The 19,297-nt window shown below is 37.7% G+C and overlaps 2 protein-coding genes across 4 annotated transcripts; one reads left to right on the top strand and one right to left on the bottom strand.

The window, feature by feature from the left end:
• Positions 1-3,796: 3,796 nt before the first annotated feature.
• LOC149018528 (PPR superfamily protein) lies at positions 3,797-10,090 on the bottom strand. 3 transcript variants are annotated; one of them, XM_089152728.1, is made up of 6 exons: positions 9,861-10,090; positions 5,804-9,162; positions 5,648-5,720; positions 4,886-5,553; positions 4,505-4,798; positions 3,797-4,097 (listed from the first exon to the last, which is right to left on the bottom strand). In XM_089152728.1, exons 1-2 carry the CDS (start codon positions 10,084-10,086, stop codon positions 5,921-5,923), a joined length of 3,468 nt encoding a protein of 1,155 aa, XP_089008854.1. In that variant the 5' UTR covers positions 10,087-10,090; the 3' UTR covers positions 3,797-4,097; positions 4,505-4,798; positions 4,886-5,553; positions 5,648-5,720; positions 5,804-5,920. The 3 variants fall into 3 exon arrangements, with proteins under 3 accessions (XP_089008854.1, XP_089008853.1, XP_089008855.1); XM_089152727.1 differs by having other exon boundaries at positions 4,886-5,720; XM_089152729.1 differs by having other exon boundaries at positions 4,919-5,720.
• Positions 9,962-16,945, top strand: LOC149018527 (WD repeat protein). Its single transcript, XM_089152731.1, has 8 exons — positions 9,962-10,380; positions 10,487-10,748; positions 11,983-12,045; positions 12,159-12,295; positions 14,932-14,969; positions 15,101-15,149; positions 15,787-15,948; positions 16,378-16,945. Exons 1-8 carry the CDS (start codon positions 10,266-10,268, stop codon positions 16,551-16,553), a joined length of 1,002 nt encoding a protein of 333 aa, XP_089008857.1. The 5' UTR covers positions 9,962-10,265; the 3' UTR covers positions 16,554-16,945.
• The last annotated feature ends 2,352 nt before the right edge of the window (positions 16,946-19,297 follow it).

Raw genomic sequence — 19,297 nt, 5'->3', positions numbered from 1 at the left:
ACCATGGCACCAGATTCCAGTCTTCATTCTCACTCTAGTTTTAATTCAAAGAAAATTCTCCAGAATTAGTGCTTGAACTTGTTGGAATCCCTGTATGCTGGACGATGGAAATCAAATAACACATGAACCCACTATTTTGTTCTGATTTTAAAGGAGTAAAAGCTGCTGTAATCATAAACCAGAGACACAGTTTTAGGAGAGAAGTAACTATCCCACGTTATTTGAGAAATGTGGCTTCAAGGGTTCTTTTGGCCATCTTGTCCTATCTCATGCTAGATTGTTCAAGGTCTTTACATCTCTAAGTACTGTTTCAAAGTGCTTTATCTCCCTCTCTCCATATATATATATGAGCTTGTGCAACTCCAAGTGTGGACCCAAAAAAGCATATAGATGAATTTATTCATCTTGAAGAACAACTGAACAAAATTTGAAGATAACAAACATAGTTACTCAGAAGTTGATTAAGTTATTCAATAATAAAGCAAGAAACAAAAGAAAACATAGTTACTCAGATAACAAACAACTCCGATCAGCATTACACAAATTTCTTTTCTTTTTTCATGAACTGAAAGAAACATATTTACTTGGGCTCTTTTTGGTATCAATTATCATTCTCTATTATGAGATTTTTTCATTGTTTTAAATGATTTGGCATCCATTATCATTATCATTTTTATTTAAAATAATAAAAAAACTTCCAAAATTCATAATGGACTAAAAGTCCATTGTGCATTATGGGGACAATTCATTCTCTTCATTTATGCGGTGGCATACTTGAAATTTTAAAATCAAGATGGGGGTATAATGGTAAAAATGCATTATTTTATAAAAGCCTTTCCCAAACCCTCTCAAACCTTAACCCGAGCTCTCCTTCTTTCTCAGTCTCAGTTTGCGGTGGCTGCTAACTCGCTCTTCTTCGGCTTCTCTCTCTTCTCTTTTTCTTCTTTTCCTTGCTTATTCTATGACACCGAAGAATCTTCTTGGGGCTTCTGCTCTCTTTGCTCGGGTGTGTGTTTTTCTTCTGTGTTGTTGCTGTTTGGTTGGGTTTTCTTTTGTCCGTAAACATCCATCTTGCTGCTCGTCCCTCGCATGCTTATCTGTTTTTGTGTGTTGTGTGTGTGGGCTGGTTTTGTGGGCGGTTCTGGCCGGTGTTTTATGCTCGTCGGGTGTCGATTGCTTCTGGTGTTCGTTGTTGCGTGGTGACATGCGCCTGTTTCCGCGCAGTGCGTTTCGGGCTTGTATGTTGTTTTCTGCATTTTGTGGATTTTTGCTAGGATGTCGCTATCTGCTGCTTCCGGTTGCGGCCCTTCGTGGTTGGTTTTCTCGTTTTGGTTAGTCGGATGCTTGGTTCTTTCTCGTCTTGTTTCGTATTGGCTTTGGTTGTGCGTCTCGTCTCTGCTATTCTTGCCATTGTATTCACTACACATACCTATCATCTTTGGACATTCGTGCGATCTGTTTGCTTGGACCGTAGTGGCTTCGTGTGGCCATTTGTTGGGTCGTGGTCCCCTGGGGCTCTGTTTTGTTCTATGTTTGCTAACATCATATGGTGTGCGTTGGTTTATTGCTTTGTGGCTTGTTATGCGTGATGTGGGATTGGCAGTGGGGGGTGTTGGTTGGGGGCTTTGTGCTTCGTTTTTGTTTGTTTTGGGTTTGTCGGTGGGTGGGGCGGCTTGCTCTTGTTTCCCCGTTATGCGGTTGTTGTGTTGTGGCCTGCTCCTTCTTGGCTAACTAATCGTACCCTGTTGGTTTTTTATTAAAATCTATATTATCTATATATTAAGTTTCTTAGTTTTTGCATTTCTTTTATTTAATTGTTTTGTTTGTGTGTGGGACCCTTGAGGTGGGTGGTTGATCACCATGAGTGGGGCCCTTCGTGCTTTGTTTGAGGCTCTTCTGACATTGGTCTGGGTCTTGGTCTTGGTCGTGGTGATGGGTGGGCTCTTGTGGTGGTTACTCAATTCTAACTCTTGCCTTTATTTTTCATTTCAACTTCATGACCATTCTGGCCATTACCATGAGTGGGGGTTGGTCTTTGTGGGTTGCCTTTCATTCCAGGTGATATGAGGTTACTTCCCGTGTGGGGTGTTAGGTCGGGGTTTATTACTTGTGGGGGGGCCCATTTATTCTCCATTGTGGAGTTGTTCTCCCCTTGTGGGAGGTGTGTTTGGGCCTTTCCCACCCTTCCTTGCATATTGTGTGCTATTGTGACACTCCTCACTCACTTATTTGTTTTACAAGTTCATTTCTTTCTTGAGTTGTCTGTGTTGTGCTCTAGCTTTTGGCTCCTTGGGGACTGGACTACCTATCTTCTGTTGGAGGTTGCTTTATCTTGGAGGTGGTGGTGCGCCCTTGGTTGGGTGCATCTTACCTTAGCACCATCGGTGTGCTCCCTCTCGTCGGTGGTTGTTCGTTGCTCTTCGCTCTTGATTTGCTAAGATCTTCATCTCTCTTGTTTGCAATTTCCTATTGTATGTTTGGTTTGTATCAATTACCTCCTACCCTTCTCTCCACTTGGCGATCGTCTGGTTTCCATTGGACCGGTTTCTCTGATTCATATTGGTGGTCCGTGCTTTCCCTACTCCGTTGTCCCTGCCGTCTGGACCTTGGAGCTTCCCTTTTTTGTTTTTTTGCCTCGTTTCGCTCTTGTTTTGCCCGTCTTTAACAGATCGCGGTGTCCTCGGCGGGGTCTGTTACTTTTATTTTTACATCTGTTTAAGTTTTTTTACATCACTCCCTAACTCTCGATCCTTCCCGTTTCCCACCCTCCGCTCGCCTCTTCGTCCGCCAACCCTCCCTCCACCACTTCGTCTATCCATCATCGTCTATTTCAATGCTCTCCTTGGAAGACAATGACTCGCTATCGGTGTTGTTAATGCTCTCAGAGGTAGGCATGACTCTTTATGGGTTGGGCGTTAGGGTTTCTACAAAATTTGGTTTTCATCTTTCTTTTTGTAAATGGGTTCTACAATTTGATTATTTTTGTTCTAATTAGTGCTTCCTAACGTGTTTTTTGGATTAGCTATAGAAAGATATGTCTTCATAGATTTCGGTACTTGGAAATCCATGAAATTTGTATCTTTGCTAACATTGGTTCTGTATTTTCCTTATTTTATTTGGTTCACTTAAAAACCCAAACTGCAATGATGAGCAAAAAGGAAAAAATTGTGCAAGAAAAAGACGAAAAATCCTGCGATTAGGCTTTTGGGTAGTCTTGCCGTTGCGATTGGTTTTGGGTAGTCCGCCGTCGAGTTTGGCTGCCATGAATGAGGTGGGCGGATCGGGTGAGCGGGGGTTTAGTTTTGTAAATTTGTAAAATAGTAAATCTTTAAATGTAAAAGTAAAATTATGTATTTACATATGTACCCCTGCTTATTGATGTTACACCGTCCGATATTGTTTTAAAGATGTGGCTAAATCTAGAGCGTTGGCAGCAGCTACCTCAAATAACAATCCCTATTTTATTGCCCATTTGCTACCGCTTGTCAGGCTGCATCTCCACACAAACTTATGGTTTATATGAATATTGTTAAGTTAATATTTTGTTTGATGCATTTTTTAGTAATTAATTAATTATTAATATTTAGATTAATAGGGTTTTTTTTGTATTAATTTCATTATTATTTTCTAACTATTTTTCATTTTGACATACCAAACTTATTTTTCATTCCATAATTTAATCTCAACAAATGTTACCAAATCATTTTTCATAATTGACCAATAATGAATTATTGTATTTATTTATTTTAAATAAGCATAATAGAGAATGAGAATTGATACCAAAAATAGCCTTGGTACATCCACAGGGTGTGGTTCACCCTCTAATGTCTTGTAATTCTAATTACAACACACAAAAGAACCTTTTGGTTCTTGAGACACATGAAACTTGCATGGAAAAAGTTGAGGCCCTTGAATGGTGGATGGGATACCTGTAAGAGTAAAGCTTTCTCATATTAGAGAATTTCACATGACAGCTCTTGAACAGAAGCAGGAGTTTTTAATAGCAAGGTTGTAGCCTTTATAATGTAATATCCACTAGTTGTACCAATTTGCTCTCAGTATGCTACTCAGTAATTTACTCACGCATTCAAATGTCACTGCAAATTACAACAATTGCAATCCAATAAAGAAAGATATATATATATAAAATCAGAAATTTCCACTTTGATAAACGATTATAGGAAATGAACAATGGTCATGGACCAGAATTCCAGAATATGCAGTATATGTAATAAGCATATTCTAGAACTGAGATTCTTTTTGTTTCTGATAAATTGGCAGTCAAATTTACTGACACTTCTTGCCAAATGATAAGTGATAATTTGTTTCTCCCACTGCAATTGATAGTTCATAATAATAAAATCATGGAAAGCAGGCTGGTTGAAATTGCAGTGAAGGAAGTCACAAATGTTCATCGAGGACAATGAACCCACTTTGTATCATCTTCACTATAGTATGGAAACATCAATACAAAACAAAAAGGAAAAAAAGGGAGAAATCAGACCTTGCAATTTAGCTTTGAGTAACTAACACACTTCGAATTAACACAACCCAGTGCTATTCTTCTGCTGAGGATGTCTCCTGTCAGTTAGGTAGGCTTCAAGAAGTTGGCATTGATTCCAGCATCAAGAACAGACGACAAACCTACTGCAACCAACAGAGCACTTAGAAAAATCCCCATGCTTCCAAGTACCCAGTCAAGTCACTGCATGAAACCAAATCGTTTTGGTTTCTCACTTTACTCCAGAAAAGGGATTGCTAAGGATGATGAAATGAAGCACTACTTGCTGCTATTCAACTGCCATTCAAAATGAGGATTTGATCATAAGAAAATGAAAAAGAAGCTACAATGAAATCAGTTTATTCAAGGGATAGATTCGCTAACAAGAACAAGGATGGAGAACAAGTGGATCCTGACCTTCCAGGGTTTTGTTAGAATCCTATATCGATTTCACCTGCAATCAAATCCATAGAAGCATTAAGGAGACAAGAAACTCGGATTTCATAGAATGTAATGAGCGAAAAATCACCGTCTTTGAAAGCTCACGTGGGGGAGACGCCATATTTGCAGACATATAAAGCTTTCCAGGCTTGTTTTGGGTCTTACGTGAACACCAAATGGGGTCTTGTCAGGACCACTTTTATGATTTCCGTTTCTGTTCTTTGGTAAAAACATGTCTTACATGTTTTGCAAAGGGCGTTCTTGAGAACAATTTTTATGCTGGTTTGTTCTTAAAGAATGGAAAAACAAACTGTTTTGTCAAACGCTTTTAACCCATTCTTCCGTTCTCAAAGACTAGAAGAATGCCAGAAAATTTCTTTAAGGATGTTACCAAATGCTGCCTAAAGTACCTTTCCAGAAGAGGGTCCCTGCCTCCCTGGACACCTAGAAAACACCTTGACGGCTAAGGTCAACTTAAATGTTGACAGGAAGGGGTGGTAAGATATAAGTTAGAGCATACCAAAGTGAAAACTTCGACACAAGCTCATAAACTTTGCTAAGCATTGCATCACAATGAATGGGCTCTCAACCAGTTCTAAGCAGATCCATTCCTGAAAACCATTAGGTAGAGCTATATAATTTCCAAATAATTCAGTATTAAACAATCGTTTAACCTACATACGAAATGGAAAGATCAGAACATACTGCAATCAATTGGTGCAGATTCCTCAGATAATTATTTTTGACACTCAATAAATGAACAATTAAGAGCTTCAACCTGTAAAAAGTAATCAGGATAAATTGGTTCAACACAAATCATGAGGATAAAATATTCAAACTGACAGATTAAATGCTTCATACCTAGTTTTGAGCATCCCTGTTGATAACGCAAGAAAGAACCAGAACCCAGCTTCATCAGCCAGTGGAATTTTAGCCAGCAAATGCAGCAATTCAATCTAATCAACATACTTTGAGATCTTATTTCATTCTTTTATGCCTCAAAAAATTTAGTGTTCTCATAGCATCTATCAACCTCTCCTGCAAATCCCTGGAACCCCTATCAGGAGGGATTAATTCCCTATCATGTAGATCCCTCAATAACATTTCTCCCTTAAGAATATCACTATTCCTGGAAATAGCATCAATGAGGACAGTATAAGTGGTGATATTTGGAAGAAGACCCCTTTGTTTCATGTCCTCATACTGTTCGAAAGCAACTGCAGCATTACCGTTGTTGCAAAGGCCTGTTATGAGGACATTGTAAACAACAACATCAGGCTTTCTTCCCCAGAGTTCCATCAAACTCTTTAACTTCAAGGCTTCCAAAGTTCTAGCTTCTTTGCATAGATGATGCATCATTGTAGTAAAGGTAGCACTTGTTGGGATGAATCCCGTACGAAGCATGCAATCAAAAACTAGCGCTGCTTCTTCAATTTTCCCACACCGTAAAAGTCCTCTAACAAAAACACCCTCAGTTACATCACGAGACCATAAACCTAGTGCTTCCATTTCCTCTTTTAGCCTGAGTCCTCTGTTTATATCTCCCATCTGAAATGCTCCATTGATCAAAGTAATATAATGTTTACAAGTAGGAAGAAACCCCTTCTCCAACATTTCATTCAAAACAATGTGTGACTCTAGAAAGCAACGCTTTCTATTGAGTCCTTTAATAATGGAATTGTAGATATGTTTGTTAGGAATGACACCTAATTGATGCATGCAGTTAAACAGATCAAAAGCCTTTTGCATATTACCCTTTTCACTAAACTTGGTAATGAGCATGCTGAATGTCAGTTGATCCGGAATACTGCCTTCCATTACCATTTTTCCTAAAAATTTAATGGCAATATCAAGCATCCCAGATTGACAAAGTCCAAGAATTACGGAATGATGAGTATGTTTATCTGGCATAAAACCCCTTCTGATGATGGCATTGTAGAGTAAAAACATTTTTGCAAGTAACTTTTTCTTGGAATATCCATGTAAGATAATGTTAAATGAAACAAGATTAAGTAAGGAAGTTGAGTTGATTGATGAGGAAGTGAAGCCATCTGCCTTCCACATCTTTCCCATCCTTGAGTGTCCATCAATAATTGCATTCACTGCAACTGTATCTGGATACAAACCTTGCTCCAGCATTTCATTATATAAAAGCATAGCAACCTTTGGCAGCCCTTCCTTGAAAAAAGCATCAAGCATGCAAGTGTACATGACCTGGTTTGGAAATAAAAATCCCATTTCCATTATTTTCCCAAAAAACAAAACTGCAGCAACAAGCTTTCGCTTCCTACAAAGCCCACTGATAAGAATAGTACATGTATATGCATCAGGAAGTATCCCACTTTGTACCATCTCATCATATAGCAAAACTGCCTCCTCCAACTGCCCTGCTTTACATACACCTACCAGTAATGTGTTATAGAGAACACTATCTATAGCACAAGGAATATGGTGGAGTTTATGAAAATATTTCTTTGCCAACTCTAAGTTTCCTCCCCTGCATAGTCCTTTTAGCAGGCTTCCATAGGTGAAAGGACTCGGGTGATGGCCTAATCTAATCATTTCATCAAACAAAGAAAATGCTCTTAACCCGTCACCTATACTTCCACAGCCACTAATGATACAGTCAAAAGTAATGGAGTTAGGAACTAGGCCGATCCTACCCATGTGAAGCATAAAGGTTTCAGCTTCTGCCAACTTCCCATGTCTACAAAGAGAACCAACCAATGTATTACAAGTAATGTGGTCTACGTAATGACCACAATGAGTCATACCTGCATAAAACTTCATTGCTTCAACAACATTTCCATGCTTGCAGATGTTGTGAATTATAGTAGAGTATATAATTTTATTGGGTGAAATTCCAACTCTATGCATTTTGCAAAGAATCTCCTTTGCATGGTTTATCTTTCCCACTTTGCAGAATCCATTTATAAGCACCGAATATGTGACAACATCAGGATCCACACCAACATTAAGCATTCTATTGAACAATTCTATAGCATCATTGAGCTTTCCCATCTTACAATACCCATCTATAAGCATCGTAAATGCCTTATGGTCAACATGAATGCCAGTCATCCTCATCCAGTCAAGAACACGTCTTGCTGAGTCCAACCTGGCAGCCTTGCAAAACCCATTCAAAATAGATCCATAACTAACCTCATTAGGTCTCAGTCCCATTGCTTCCATTTCATTCAAAAGTCTCAAAGCTTCATCAAAATTCCCTTCATGACAATACCCATCAATCAATGCATTGTACGTAATACAATTTGGTACAAGATTTGAAGTCATCATCTCGAGAAGAATACGACTAGCAACTCTAATTTTCCCTTCTTTGCAAAATCCATTAATCAGAGTATTGTACGTAATTTCATTTGGAGAAAGTCTCATCTTCCTCATCTTTTTCAGCAGCAGGTAAGCTTTTGCACTTCTACTGTTTTTACACAAGTTGTCAATGAACATATTATATGTACATATATCTGGTTCAATACCTTTACTATCCATGCGATCAATCAGCTCATAAGCCGACTTAAACTTGCAGTTCTTGCAGTACCAATTGAGCAGAGTATTGTAAGTAACTCTTGTTGGGACATAACCAGTCTCTTCCATCTTTTTCAACATATAATTAGCTTTCCTAAGATTTCCTTCAAGACAAAGCACATTTAACAGTATATTGAAAGTACTCACATTAGGGCAAATGCCAGCAGCCAACATCTCCTTAAAGAAAGACCATATTCGCTCTGCTCTACCCTTTTTCACAAATGCAGCTAGCACATTATTGCAAGTATGTACCGATGGCTTGAATCCTCTGAAAACCATAAATCGAAAAGTCTCTACAGCATTTTTCAGTATTCCACCTTGTATGTAAGTCCTAATCAGAAGATCAAAAACTGAAGGATTTGAGTTGCAACGTGAATATGTCGCCATAAGAGCAGCAAACACAGAATGCGGTCCAGTACTCATTTGAGAGAGATGTTGCAAAATCAACTTTGCAGGTTCATACATTCTAGCTTTAACGAGTATGTGAATTGTAATGCAGAATATGTGGATAAGGTGATCAAATTCCAAACTTGATTGTCGAATGACCCAGTTTAGGAATTTCAACGCCAGTTTTCCATGGATGGTTCTAAGTGAAGCCAACTGATATTTCATTTGATTCAAGGATTCCCAGCGGTGAATGGTGAGAGTGGTGTAGATGCTATTCTCCATGCTTTTGGCTGTTTCAAACAAGTTTTCAGTAGTAGAAACCACAATGTCACTCAAATTTCAAAGAACAGGAACTGGGAGAAGTCAAATGTCTTCGGAAGGAAACAAGAAAATATCAGATAGAAACCCCCGGAAGAAGGGGGGGGGGGGGGGGGGGAGGGGGAATAGATAGACAGATGTATAACCAACGATTGAAGTAGATATGGGGATGATATAGAGTTATGATTTGAAAGCCTAGGCGCTTATGTATGGTTGCCCACTCCCCTCCTCTACCTCTTGTTTTGCATCATTCTCTCCTTCAATTCTGATCTATTTCATTCTTATACCGTTCTCTCTGTGAACTCCACCATAACAGATGAACACCTTGGTCTGCACTCTGTACCAATTTGGTATCAGAGCCCAGAACCGAAGGCTCCATTCCCTTTACCTCTTCCCATTCCTCAACTTCCGCGACTGGTATGCCATTCTATACCAGAAGTGAAAAGAAAAAACTCCCCCCAACTGAAACCCCGTTGAAACCTAACCCAGAAAAACAAAAAGGGTAAATGTTTCTTCCCTAATTCAGAAACCTTCTCCATTCCCAGCAGACTCTGTGCCTTCTTTACTCCATACTATGAAACTCTAACCCATCTCTCTTCAAGCTGTAACCTTTCCAACGCCCTTATACTCTGTTTTCCCCAGACAACCCTTTCTAATCATAAACTCGTACCTGATTTTGGAAGATTGTCACCACAGCTCGAGTCTTCCAGCTTTCTACCATGATTGGGATCTCCTGATTCAACGAACGAACCCAAAGAGCAAGCCAATATTCTGTTACCGCCAAAAGTGTTCCTCCTTTGCATAAGAACCTTCGTCGAAGTTGTAAAGCATCTTCTTGCTCCTTGTCGAAGTCCTTCCACCATCTTCTCTCTCTGTTCCTTCGCTTCCAGTAACATTAACAGCTCCTCCCACTCTATTCTCCTTCTATCTTAGACTCCTCGTGTTGTAATTTTGTTTCCAAGTTTGCCCTTCATTAGTCCTTCTACTAAAATTATAGCATTTGGAGGAAAGCTTCCATCCAGAAGGCTAAAAAGCCTAAAACCTCTTCAAAACCCTTCTTTTCTACCAAATCAAAATGCAGGTGATAAGCTTTAAACCATGCCCACCCTCTGCGACTTTGATGGTTCCTGCACAATCTAAACTCTCACAGAATCAGCAGTTACGATTCTGGGTAGGCTCTCAATCCAAAGGTAAGCATATCAGAAACAGAGCTTCTGTTCTTACTCCCAAATTACCCATTTTGCATCAACCAATTAATTGATTTCCTTGTCTTTCTTTTTCTCTCTTTTATTGTAGATGAGGTATTATCACATGGAAGCAAGCTTCCTCAGCTGTTGCGACTGCGGAGGAATTCCAGATTTTGTTCCTGTGGAAAAACCAGAGTGATTGGCCGAAGCACAGAGGAGAGTTTATCAGCTTGGGATGATGAACCATACGAGTTGTTACCCACTGGAAAGAAAGCTTACCTAGACGAGCAGGACATTCTAACATTTCTTGATCCTCCCAAAGAGTTAATTCCATTGGACCCGGCGTCGTATAATCCAGCTGCGTATATTTGGTCAGTTCTTGTTTTGATTTTTTGTTTTTAATTAGTATTATTCTCTGGATACCCTTCAGTTGATGTCTTAATGGTGATGTTTCCCTCATTACATATGATCTCCTGATGAGTATTTGCTGTTCTGTTCATTATATTTAGGTGGTTCTTCTTGATTGATGTTGTTCCTCTGGTGTTCCTACTTCCACTGTCCTTTTCAGATGGTAAAGAGGAATTGCCGGTTCTTCCGTCGGTTGTTGGCAACTCTTTGGTTGTCTTGATGCTGGCCTTTAGGATGGCTTTTTACCCCTTTTTAGTTCATTACCTCCCTAACAGAGAGAAGGCATGTTGACAACCAGCTGTCTACACTGCTTCCTGTGGAACTTACAAGTCTAGTGTGTTCGGAATTCCTATTGGGTTGATTATTATTATGTATCTGCTAGACATTGCTGCTTGCTTTTTTTGATTATGCAAAACAATTCCCATTCTTGACTTGCTGATCTGTAATTTCTATTATTATGATTGTACATTTTCTCTCTGTTTTTTAGTAAAAGCTTGTTACTTGGAGCATGGAATACGTGGTCATTTGCAAAATTTGGTTCTTTGTCATCAGTCTTTCTTAACATAAGAATGTCCACTGAAGGTAACGGTCCCAAGATAAGATTCATACTCTAATGAACTCAGGTGAATCAACTTGGACTTAAGTTGAGAAAATAATTAAACAAATGTGTGAATAAGGCCGGGGAGTTCGAGAATTCAGGTTACTCATAGTAGAAATTCAGAAGTAGCTGCTACTAGTAGAAGGAATTAAAGTCGTAAGAATAAGCAACCCAAAAACTTAGATTAGACTGAGACACAGAGAACCTTTGTTGTTCTTCTCTGGGTTAAGTTGTAGTCTTTTTCATGAAAATAAGGTTGTATCTTTTTCCCGTTGAATTTTTGAATTAAATGGAAAAGTTATGCAGATTGCCTTTTCTTTTCCCCCTTATCCATCTTTAATTGATAAGATGAGGAATAGATCTATTCAGCTGAGTTTATGCATTGGGTTTTTAGATATGAATATTTTATGGAATTACGTAATGCAGCATGATAGTCGGTTATTTTGTTTCTAGTGACATTTCATCACATTTACGCTTCTACCAAAGGAGGACATCTGCTACAACTTTTTATGTAGATCACTCTGAAATTCTTCAGTCATTTTTCTGCAGTTCTAGGTATAGATGATATTTATTCTGGTCTTACTGATCATATTCCGTAGGAAAAAAATTGGAGATATTCCAGAGAAAAGACGGCGCCGGTTGCTTGACTTGCTGAAGCCTAGGTTATTTTATCAATTTCTTCTTTGAGTTATTACTCAATTCTGTATTATGTTGGCCAAATTTAAAACTCCATCCCAGTTAAGAATGACAGGCTGTCTGTTCAATTGAAATGCAGACTTATATCAAGGCTCTGGGAAATATCTGGTACAAGGTATGAAGATTCTAATTTAGTGAAGAAAAGTTCTTCCAGCTTGCTATCTACCGGAGATAGGACAGTGTCAGTTGAGTTTTGGAGCTGCCGTACAAGTGGAGGTACTTTTAAAAGAATAATCTTTTTTATGTTAAAAAGATTTATAGGAAACCCAGAGAAGTATAATAATACAATTTGTGCACGAGAAGTGTAAAAATAAAATGCAGCTAACCCAAACCTCAGGAAGTTATCTTGGTGTGAATTTGAAAATAATATGAATGGGAGAGCATTGGACAACCCACTGGGCTTTCAGATGGAGATGAAATGTGTCCTTTAAATTTTCAGTATAATCTTAGGTTTATTTATTGAGTTTGCCTTGTTGTTTTGTTATAGAATCTCATTTGAGTTTTAACCGAGGATTAAGGTTATTTGGGATAGGAGTCTCGTGATTTAATACTCATGTAATTATCATTTTATTTTGGCAGAATAGAAAAGATAGAATTAAAGCTTCAACTTTGTGCCCCTGCACCTCCTCTCTTCTTCTACTTCTTCAGAGCTTTCTTTCCCCTCTTCCTTTGCCATTCTGATTTCTTCTTATGTTTCCTTCTTTTCTTCTTCTTCTCTATTTGGTCCCCTATTAATGTTCATCTGCAAAAAAACAAATAATAATTATTTATTGCAGCTTGAGTTGTGCCTTGGCTATAAATTTAGGATGATACTGTCTTAAAATGTCAGTCTTCATGTAAGCTGCTTGCGTTGAGCAATTTACAATTTGTTTTCTGCATGGCAGTTTATCATTGCTGTAATGATTAAAGACCTGTTTCTTCATTTTACATGGAGGATCTGATAAATTGAAGATGTGGAATTCAGTTGTTCAGGTTCCATTAGAAACTGAATGGGAACTTGCTCTGGAAGTTAACATCTGCTCCATCGCTGTGGTGGAGAACACTGATGGTTCTAATGATGATCCTGCACATATTTCGTGCGTATTTGACTGGTGGATTTAAAAAACCTCATGAATTGACTTGGGTTACGGGCGTCTTACCAACGTTTTCTACTATCCTCAAAACCTTATATTGAAATAAGATAGAAACCTGAGAGAAAATACAATAATCATATGAGAACATTCCAAATGCTTACATTTTCTTCATACTTTTGGTCAGACCTAACAACAGTAAGGATGTAAGGTAGCTCTATTGTGGCCAAGTGGCTTTGTGTTCATGTCACGAAACAGCCGCTCTACAAGTGGGGGTCAGGCTGTGTACATTATGGATTCCTCTGACGTTGCAGTTGTGGGGGCTTATGCACTGGGACGCTCTAACTTTTTTCAATCACCAAGTACTTTCTGGTCTAAAAGATGCAAAAAATTGTTGGAGCTATTTTCATCTATAATGCTGTTCTACATCTTGTTTTCATAAGGTAAAAAAGTGTACCTGGTTATGAAAGTTCTAGAAATTCAAACATGAGTGCTAAAAAGATATGATCCTCATATGTCTCACTGTATATTTCTTCGTTCGCTTCCCTCTGGACAATATTTAGCCTATTTGATGATTGTTAACATGTTTGACTACCGTTAACATCAATTTGCAGTTATTATTTGGTCCTTTACATTTTGACTATGAGCAGTGCACTTTGATTTTCCCCTTGTTGTACTTCATTTTCTAATTTTATCTGTTGATATATGCCTGGTGTAGAGAATTATTTATAACACAATAGGAAGCTTAATGCAAAACGAGTGACGGAAAACAAGACTATGAGAAGTAAGAAGAAATATCTTTGGCAGTAACGTATTGCAGAGAATTGTAGAGGAAAAGGAAAGAGTGTGGGGATTATTTACGAGGAACAGTCCTGTTATTGTTGGGCTTTAGAGTCGAAGCACTGAAGAGAGCCATTCTATTCACAAAATATAATGTTCATGGTTGTCAAGGTGACTAGGCAAGGCTAGGCGATAGAGGGCAATGGAAACCAAGGCAACACTAAGCAAGGCGACACCAAATCCCCTTGACCCAAAAATGGGCCTAGGTGCCTAGACGGGGACCGCTTTGACAACCACGGCACTGTTATGATGAATTAGGTTAAAATTTTGAATTGCATGCCATCATAAGACATGCCTAGGTTTTTTTATTTTTATTATAATTCTAAATCCTTGTCAAATTCAAAATAAAGGCCCCTAGAAAACTCCAAGAAAAAGCATCGTGCTGCTAGACGAATGGTAGAGTACTACATCCTAGATAATGAGAGTGCGGTGTCTGGAAGCATCATTGGCTTACCCTATGACCATAGTAGCATGGGTCATATAGAATCCCATCTGAATCAGCAAAGACCACTTTGCTAGGTTGAATACTCCTGGGTTAGGAATAGAATCCTAATCTGACCAGGAAAAAGAGTAGAAACTTACCTTCATAATGCAACCAGGTCTCAGAAACAAAATTTTAAAAATTAATTCTACAAAGTAATTGTAAATCTCTGATTACTAAAAGTAGGATGTCCATAACCATAAAAAACTGTAGCTCCCCCCACATAAAGTAAATTGACAGCATAGCAGTGGTTCAAGTTGTGTAGATGCAAAAGCTTATTTCATATTTATATTGCAGTGGTTCTCTATACAATGCTGCTAGCTATGATTATTGTATTTTACCACTCTTTTATGTTCTGCATCATTTGAATTTGTAGATCACTGCTTTATTTCTTGCTTAGTCATTGTGTATGCTTTGGATGTCTGAACACATGATGACATTTCTCTTTAACACTGCTATAGGACCTATACCTATGGCATGGATAAATTCCTTCAGTAAGGTCAATCATCTATCCCAATTTCAGGAAAGCTGTTTATGTTTCATTTTTCTGTTCTTTCATATGTGTTTCTGTTTTAAATGTATCAGAGCCTACTTCTATAACTGCAATTTTCTATCTTTTCAATGTGCTAGGTTATATTCAGCTCCAAAGATGGGATGATCTATGGACGGATAATTGTTGGTAAAAAATTTTATGCCTTAACAAGCATATCCATTATGGTTTTTTTTTCTTCTTTTCCTTCCCCCCCCCCCCCCCCCCCTCTCTCTCTCTCTCTCTCTCTCTCTCTCGGGTACACAAACGGTGTCAAGGACCTAAAGGAAAACTAACTAAGATGAGCTCCACAATCTGCCTGAAAGACCTCCTCCAAACCCGAAGGAACGTCCTGAAAGAACACCCAAGAACACTCAGGACAAAGAGTCACCTATTATGGCTTATTTAGATTGATTTTATCTGATTCTAATAGTTGAGGAGCACCTTTTATTTTTGTTATAAGGTTTTGTGCATAAACTGAATACTGCAAAAAAATGTGAACTTTGGTTTCTTTTGGCAGTGGACTGGAACCATGGTTAAAATCAATAGTGTTGTCAGATTCAACTAAAAGTTAGTTGGAAGTACCAGATATGATTTCTTTTGAATCCTTACTTTTCTGAATGCATAAGATTAAATATCCTATAGATAAAAAAATTGAAAGGAGAATTAATTTCAATATAGAAGTAGATGGCTCTAAAATTGTTACTTTTGAGTTGAGTTATATTAGATGTGGTTCAGACTTTGAGATGAAATTTCCAAGACACTACCTAATGGTGAATCTCGTCAGGTGGATTACTGGCTGGAGTTACAAATTCCTTTTGTCCATTGTACTTCACAGTTAGACAGCTGAATGAAGTAATGGCCACAGAACAGCCTTGTGATTTAGCTTATGAATTTGGAGATGGGCTTCTGAATCTCCAGAACTACCCAGACGGCTTTCCAGAACCAGGTAGATGGCTGCTTCAATATCGAATCTCAGTAATCTGCAATTTAAAGTCGTGGTTTCTGTTTTATATTTCCTTTGATAGTCTATTTTCTCATTTCATTTGCATGACACCTTATCTGAGCATATGTAAATTTTGTATTCATAAAATATGCTTTCTGTAATTTCATGTGATTATTTGAGGCGGTAAGCCGATGAGACCCATCCATCTTCTTTAAAGTAGGGAGGGGGGGGTCATAATTTCTGTTCTATGCTTGCCGTTCTTTAAACCTTTCTTGAAGTCGGCGATTGTACTGAACAAAAACTAGATCAGTCAACCACTCATTATTTTCGTAATTAGTGATATGTAACTCTGCATTGCCGTTTTGAGCTTGCAATTTAAGTGGAGATGGTCCTATATTTAACACTCTTATTTATTTATTTTTTCATTTGCAGTAAAACATCCATGGCCTTTCAATGATCATGTAGTTGTGTACCTTCGTCATGTGGGACCAGGAGTTTTGGTTGGGCAAGCATGGCAAGAAGGAGAATTACTGGAACAACTGCCTAAAAAACTTTGCGGCGAGATCCTAATGGTGAAAGATTATGCTGCTTCTAGAGAAAATCAGTGAAGGGAAATGCCCAACACCCCAAAGAGTTAACTTTCTTTCCCTTATTTACAAGCAATTACAGGGATCTTCATTGCTGATTAATGTTATGATTCAGGATGCAAGTTCAATCTGTCATTGTCGACAATGATATTCTGTCTTGATTCTGTATATATTTGTAGGATTTTGGATTTCCATTGTGACTGACCAAGTTAGAAGATGAGTGTAGGTGTAGTTTGGTCCTTACCTTGAAATAGTGAATTCTTTGTTGCTTTGAAGACAATGTCTACTTTCTATACAAATTCTTGACCTTTCTGGACAAACAGATGTAACCTGTGGAGACAATTAGACAGGTATAGAACTTGTTGGATCAACTTAAGAACTTGACAGGGGCTCCAACAAAAGTAATAGTAACCTTCTAATCACCATCAGCTGCAGATTAATTTGAGACTGCAAATGCATTGTTTTGTTTGGGAAATTTAATTCCCTGAGAAAATACTTTCTAAGTGTTTAGTAGTTAAGTGTATTGTTGAATAGTTAAGTGTATGCTGGGAAAATAAGTTTCACTTTTTAAGAGAAATTGCAAAATTACTTACCAACCAAAAATGGAAGTAAGTTGAAAAACCTTGGTCTTCTTTTTCATCAGGGTTTTCTTCTCAATGTCTCTTTGGTCTGATTTTCTCTCTCCCTCTCTTAAGCTCAACGCAAGGGTTTTTTTTTTCTTTCTTTTCTCTTTTTGGTAGAAAACCATGGGTTCTGTCTGAAGTTTGAAGTATAATGGTTTTGATGACATCTTTCTTGCTTGGTGGAATAAGATCCACTTACCCTGTAGTTGGACCTTGCTTGGGTCCTGTGCCATAAATGCGCAGGACCATCAAGCCATGCACTTTGGGCGGTGGGATCGAATTTCGGTCGAATTTCGATCTCGACCGTCGAAATTCAACGGTTGAGATCGAAATCTCGACCGAAATTTCGGCTTGATGATAGCTTTTTCGCTGTAGTTTCCTGCAAATGATCCAATAGAGGAAAAATAATACCTTCGATAAAAACATGGATAGATTAAAGAAGAGGGAAATTTTCATAAAATAGGTTGGTTAATAAATTTGAAAATTTTGCACTCATTTTACATCCAACCAACAACGAGATAAAATTAATATCACTTTTCTCCATATTCAACCAAACAACATAGGAGGAAAAAAAGAATAATCTTCATTTCACTTTCCTTCTCTTTACTTCCATACAAACATGCTTCAAGTTACTTAAGTTTATAACTCACAGCTTCATAATGAGAATCGTTTGGCTTTCTCCTTTCATGAAATAACTGATATTGCTTACAATTGTATAAATTTCGGTTGAAAACTACTAAAATTTTGATTGAAATCCAGTTTTTGAAAAGAAAAAAATAGATGAAACTTGAGTGGAGTAGAAAAAGTAACAAGTTTCGATTGGAGCGGTCGAAATTTCCCCCAAAACAATTGAAACCTATGAGATTTTGCGGATTTCAAGAGCCTTTGCAACGTTTCGCCCTTATTTTTTGGCTAGATTTCTTGATCTCAATCTCTATTTCACCATAATCAATAACTCGTTTGTCAAAACTTAGGGAAAAATGTTAGAAACTTGTTGAAACTTGGGGAAATAAGTTCACTTGATGAAATATTTACATTATGTAGATTACTACGCCTATAGAATCGCAATGTCTTAGTTAATGGATAACCTACCAGGCAAAATGTCATGGCCAACTTTCATCTAGTACTTGGAGTACTATTACATAAAGGGAATAGCTCCACCAGTTCCAAACAGACACTCAACATGGAATTGAAGTTTGTGACATTGTAGTTGCTAGTTAGTCATTGCATTTTGTTGGTTTTTTATAGATATAATCATTCTATCAAACAATTCATATATGTTGATGATTTTATGCTTGTATGCAATATAGTTTTTACTTCATAGAACCAATAATTTGTTAGTATACTTGAATGATAATTTTTTAATGATTTTTTTTTTTTGACAAATTAATATTTTTCATTGTGTTTATTATGTTTTAAATAGATATGAGACAAAAAATCAGATGAAATGGAAGCCTCATATGAACCTTGATATCTTGCTCGAGAAATACCTTCAGTTGAAATTAGGAAATTTTAATTTTTTGCCAAGTTGAAACCCAACCTGCAATCCTTACTTACAATGAAAGAAAATATTCAATTTGATCACTGTAAGATCTATGGGTGTATCAAACCACCTTCAATGTTGATGATTATCTAAAACTTCTTTCTAGTCTTAAGTAACATTTAAGCTTCTGATGGGACCCAAAGGTATATAAACAAGAACACAACACAACATTTTTGGTCGAAAGATCAGAAAGTATTCCTGTTAACATTAATTTATACTTCCCTTGGGGTTTAAGATGTGGAATCGAGCCGTTGAAGCCAAACTGAAATAATTATTTATATATATAAATATTTTTTTTTTCTTTTGTTGCCAACCCATGTTCCAAGGCTTTGCCCAACTAATCTCGTGTTCGACCCGAGTCGCACACCTGGCTGTGGTGGGTGAGTCTCCCAGCTGGGATTTTTTACATTCACAAGATTTAGATATCAGAACCTTGCTTAAGCGGACCAAGTTGCTTACCACTTGGACCAACTCTTGTTGATTTTTTATATTTTTTAATTAAAAGAAAAAAGAAAAAAGAAAAGAAAAAACTTACACCCAACTTAGGAGGACCAAATTTTCAACTTCCCCTGGGTCATCATATATATAACTTGCAAGTT

Source organism: Hakea prostrata, chromosome 4 (assembly GCF_041222555.1).
Source record: "Hakea prostrata isolate BN-2017 chromosome 4, UWA_Hpros_2, whole genome shotgun sequence".
Classification (NCBI taxonomy): Eukaryota; Viridiplantae; Streptophyta; class Magnoliopsida; order Proteales; family Proteaceae; genus Hakea; species Hakea prostrata.
This window is presented reverse-complemented; position numbering and strand designations above follow the sequence as displayed.

Excerpts from the sequence above, each read along its gene's own strand:
- LOC149018528 (XM_089152727.1), bottom strand. The coding sequence starts at position 10,086 with ATGTTACTGGAAGCGAAGGAACAGAGAGAGAAGATGGTGGAAGGACTT. Across the intron at positions 9,163-9,860 it reads TGACAATCTTCCAAAATCAG|CCAAAAGCATGGAGAATAGC; the intron begins GTACGAGTTTAT and ends TGTTTGAAACAG.
- LOC149018527 (XM_089152731.1), top strand. The coding sequence starts at position 10,266 with ATGCAGGTGATAAGCTTTAAACCATGCCCACCCTCTGCGACTTTGATG. Across the intron at positions 10,381-10,486 it reads GGTAGGCTCTCAATCCAAAG|ATGAGGTATTATCACATGGA; the intron begins GTAAGCATATCA and ends CTTTTATTGTAG. Across the intron at positions 15,150-15,786 it reads CTATGGACGGATAATTGTTG|GTGGATTACTGGCTGGAGTT; the intron begins GTAAAAAATTTT and ends GAATCTCGTCAG.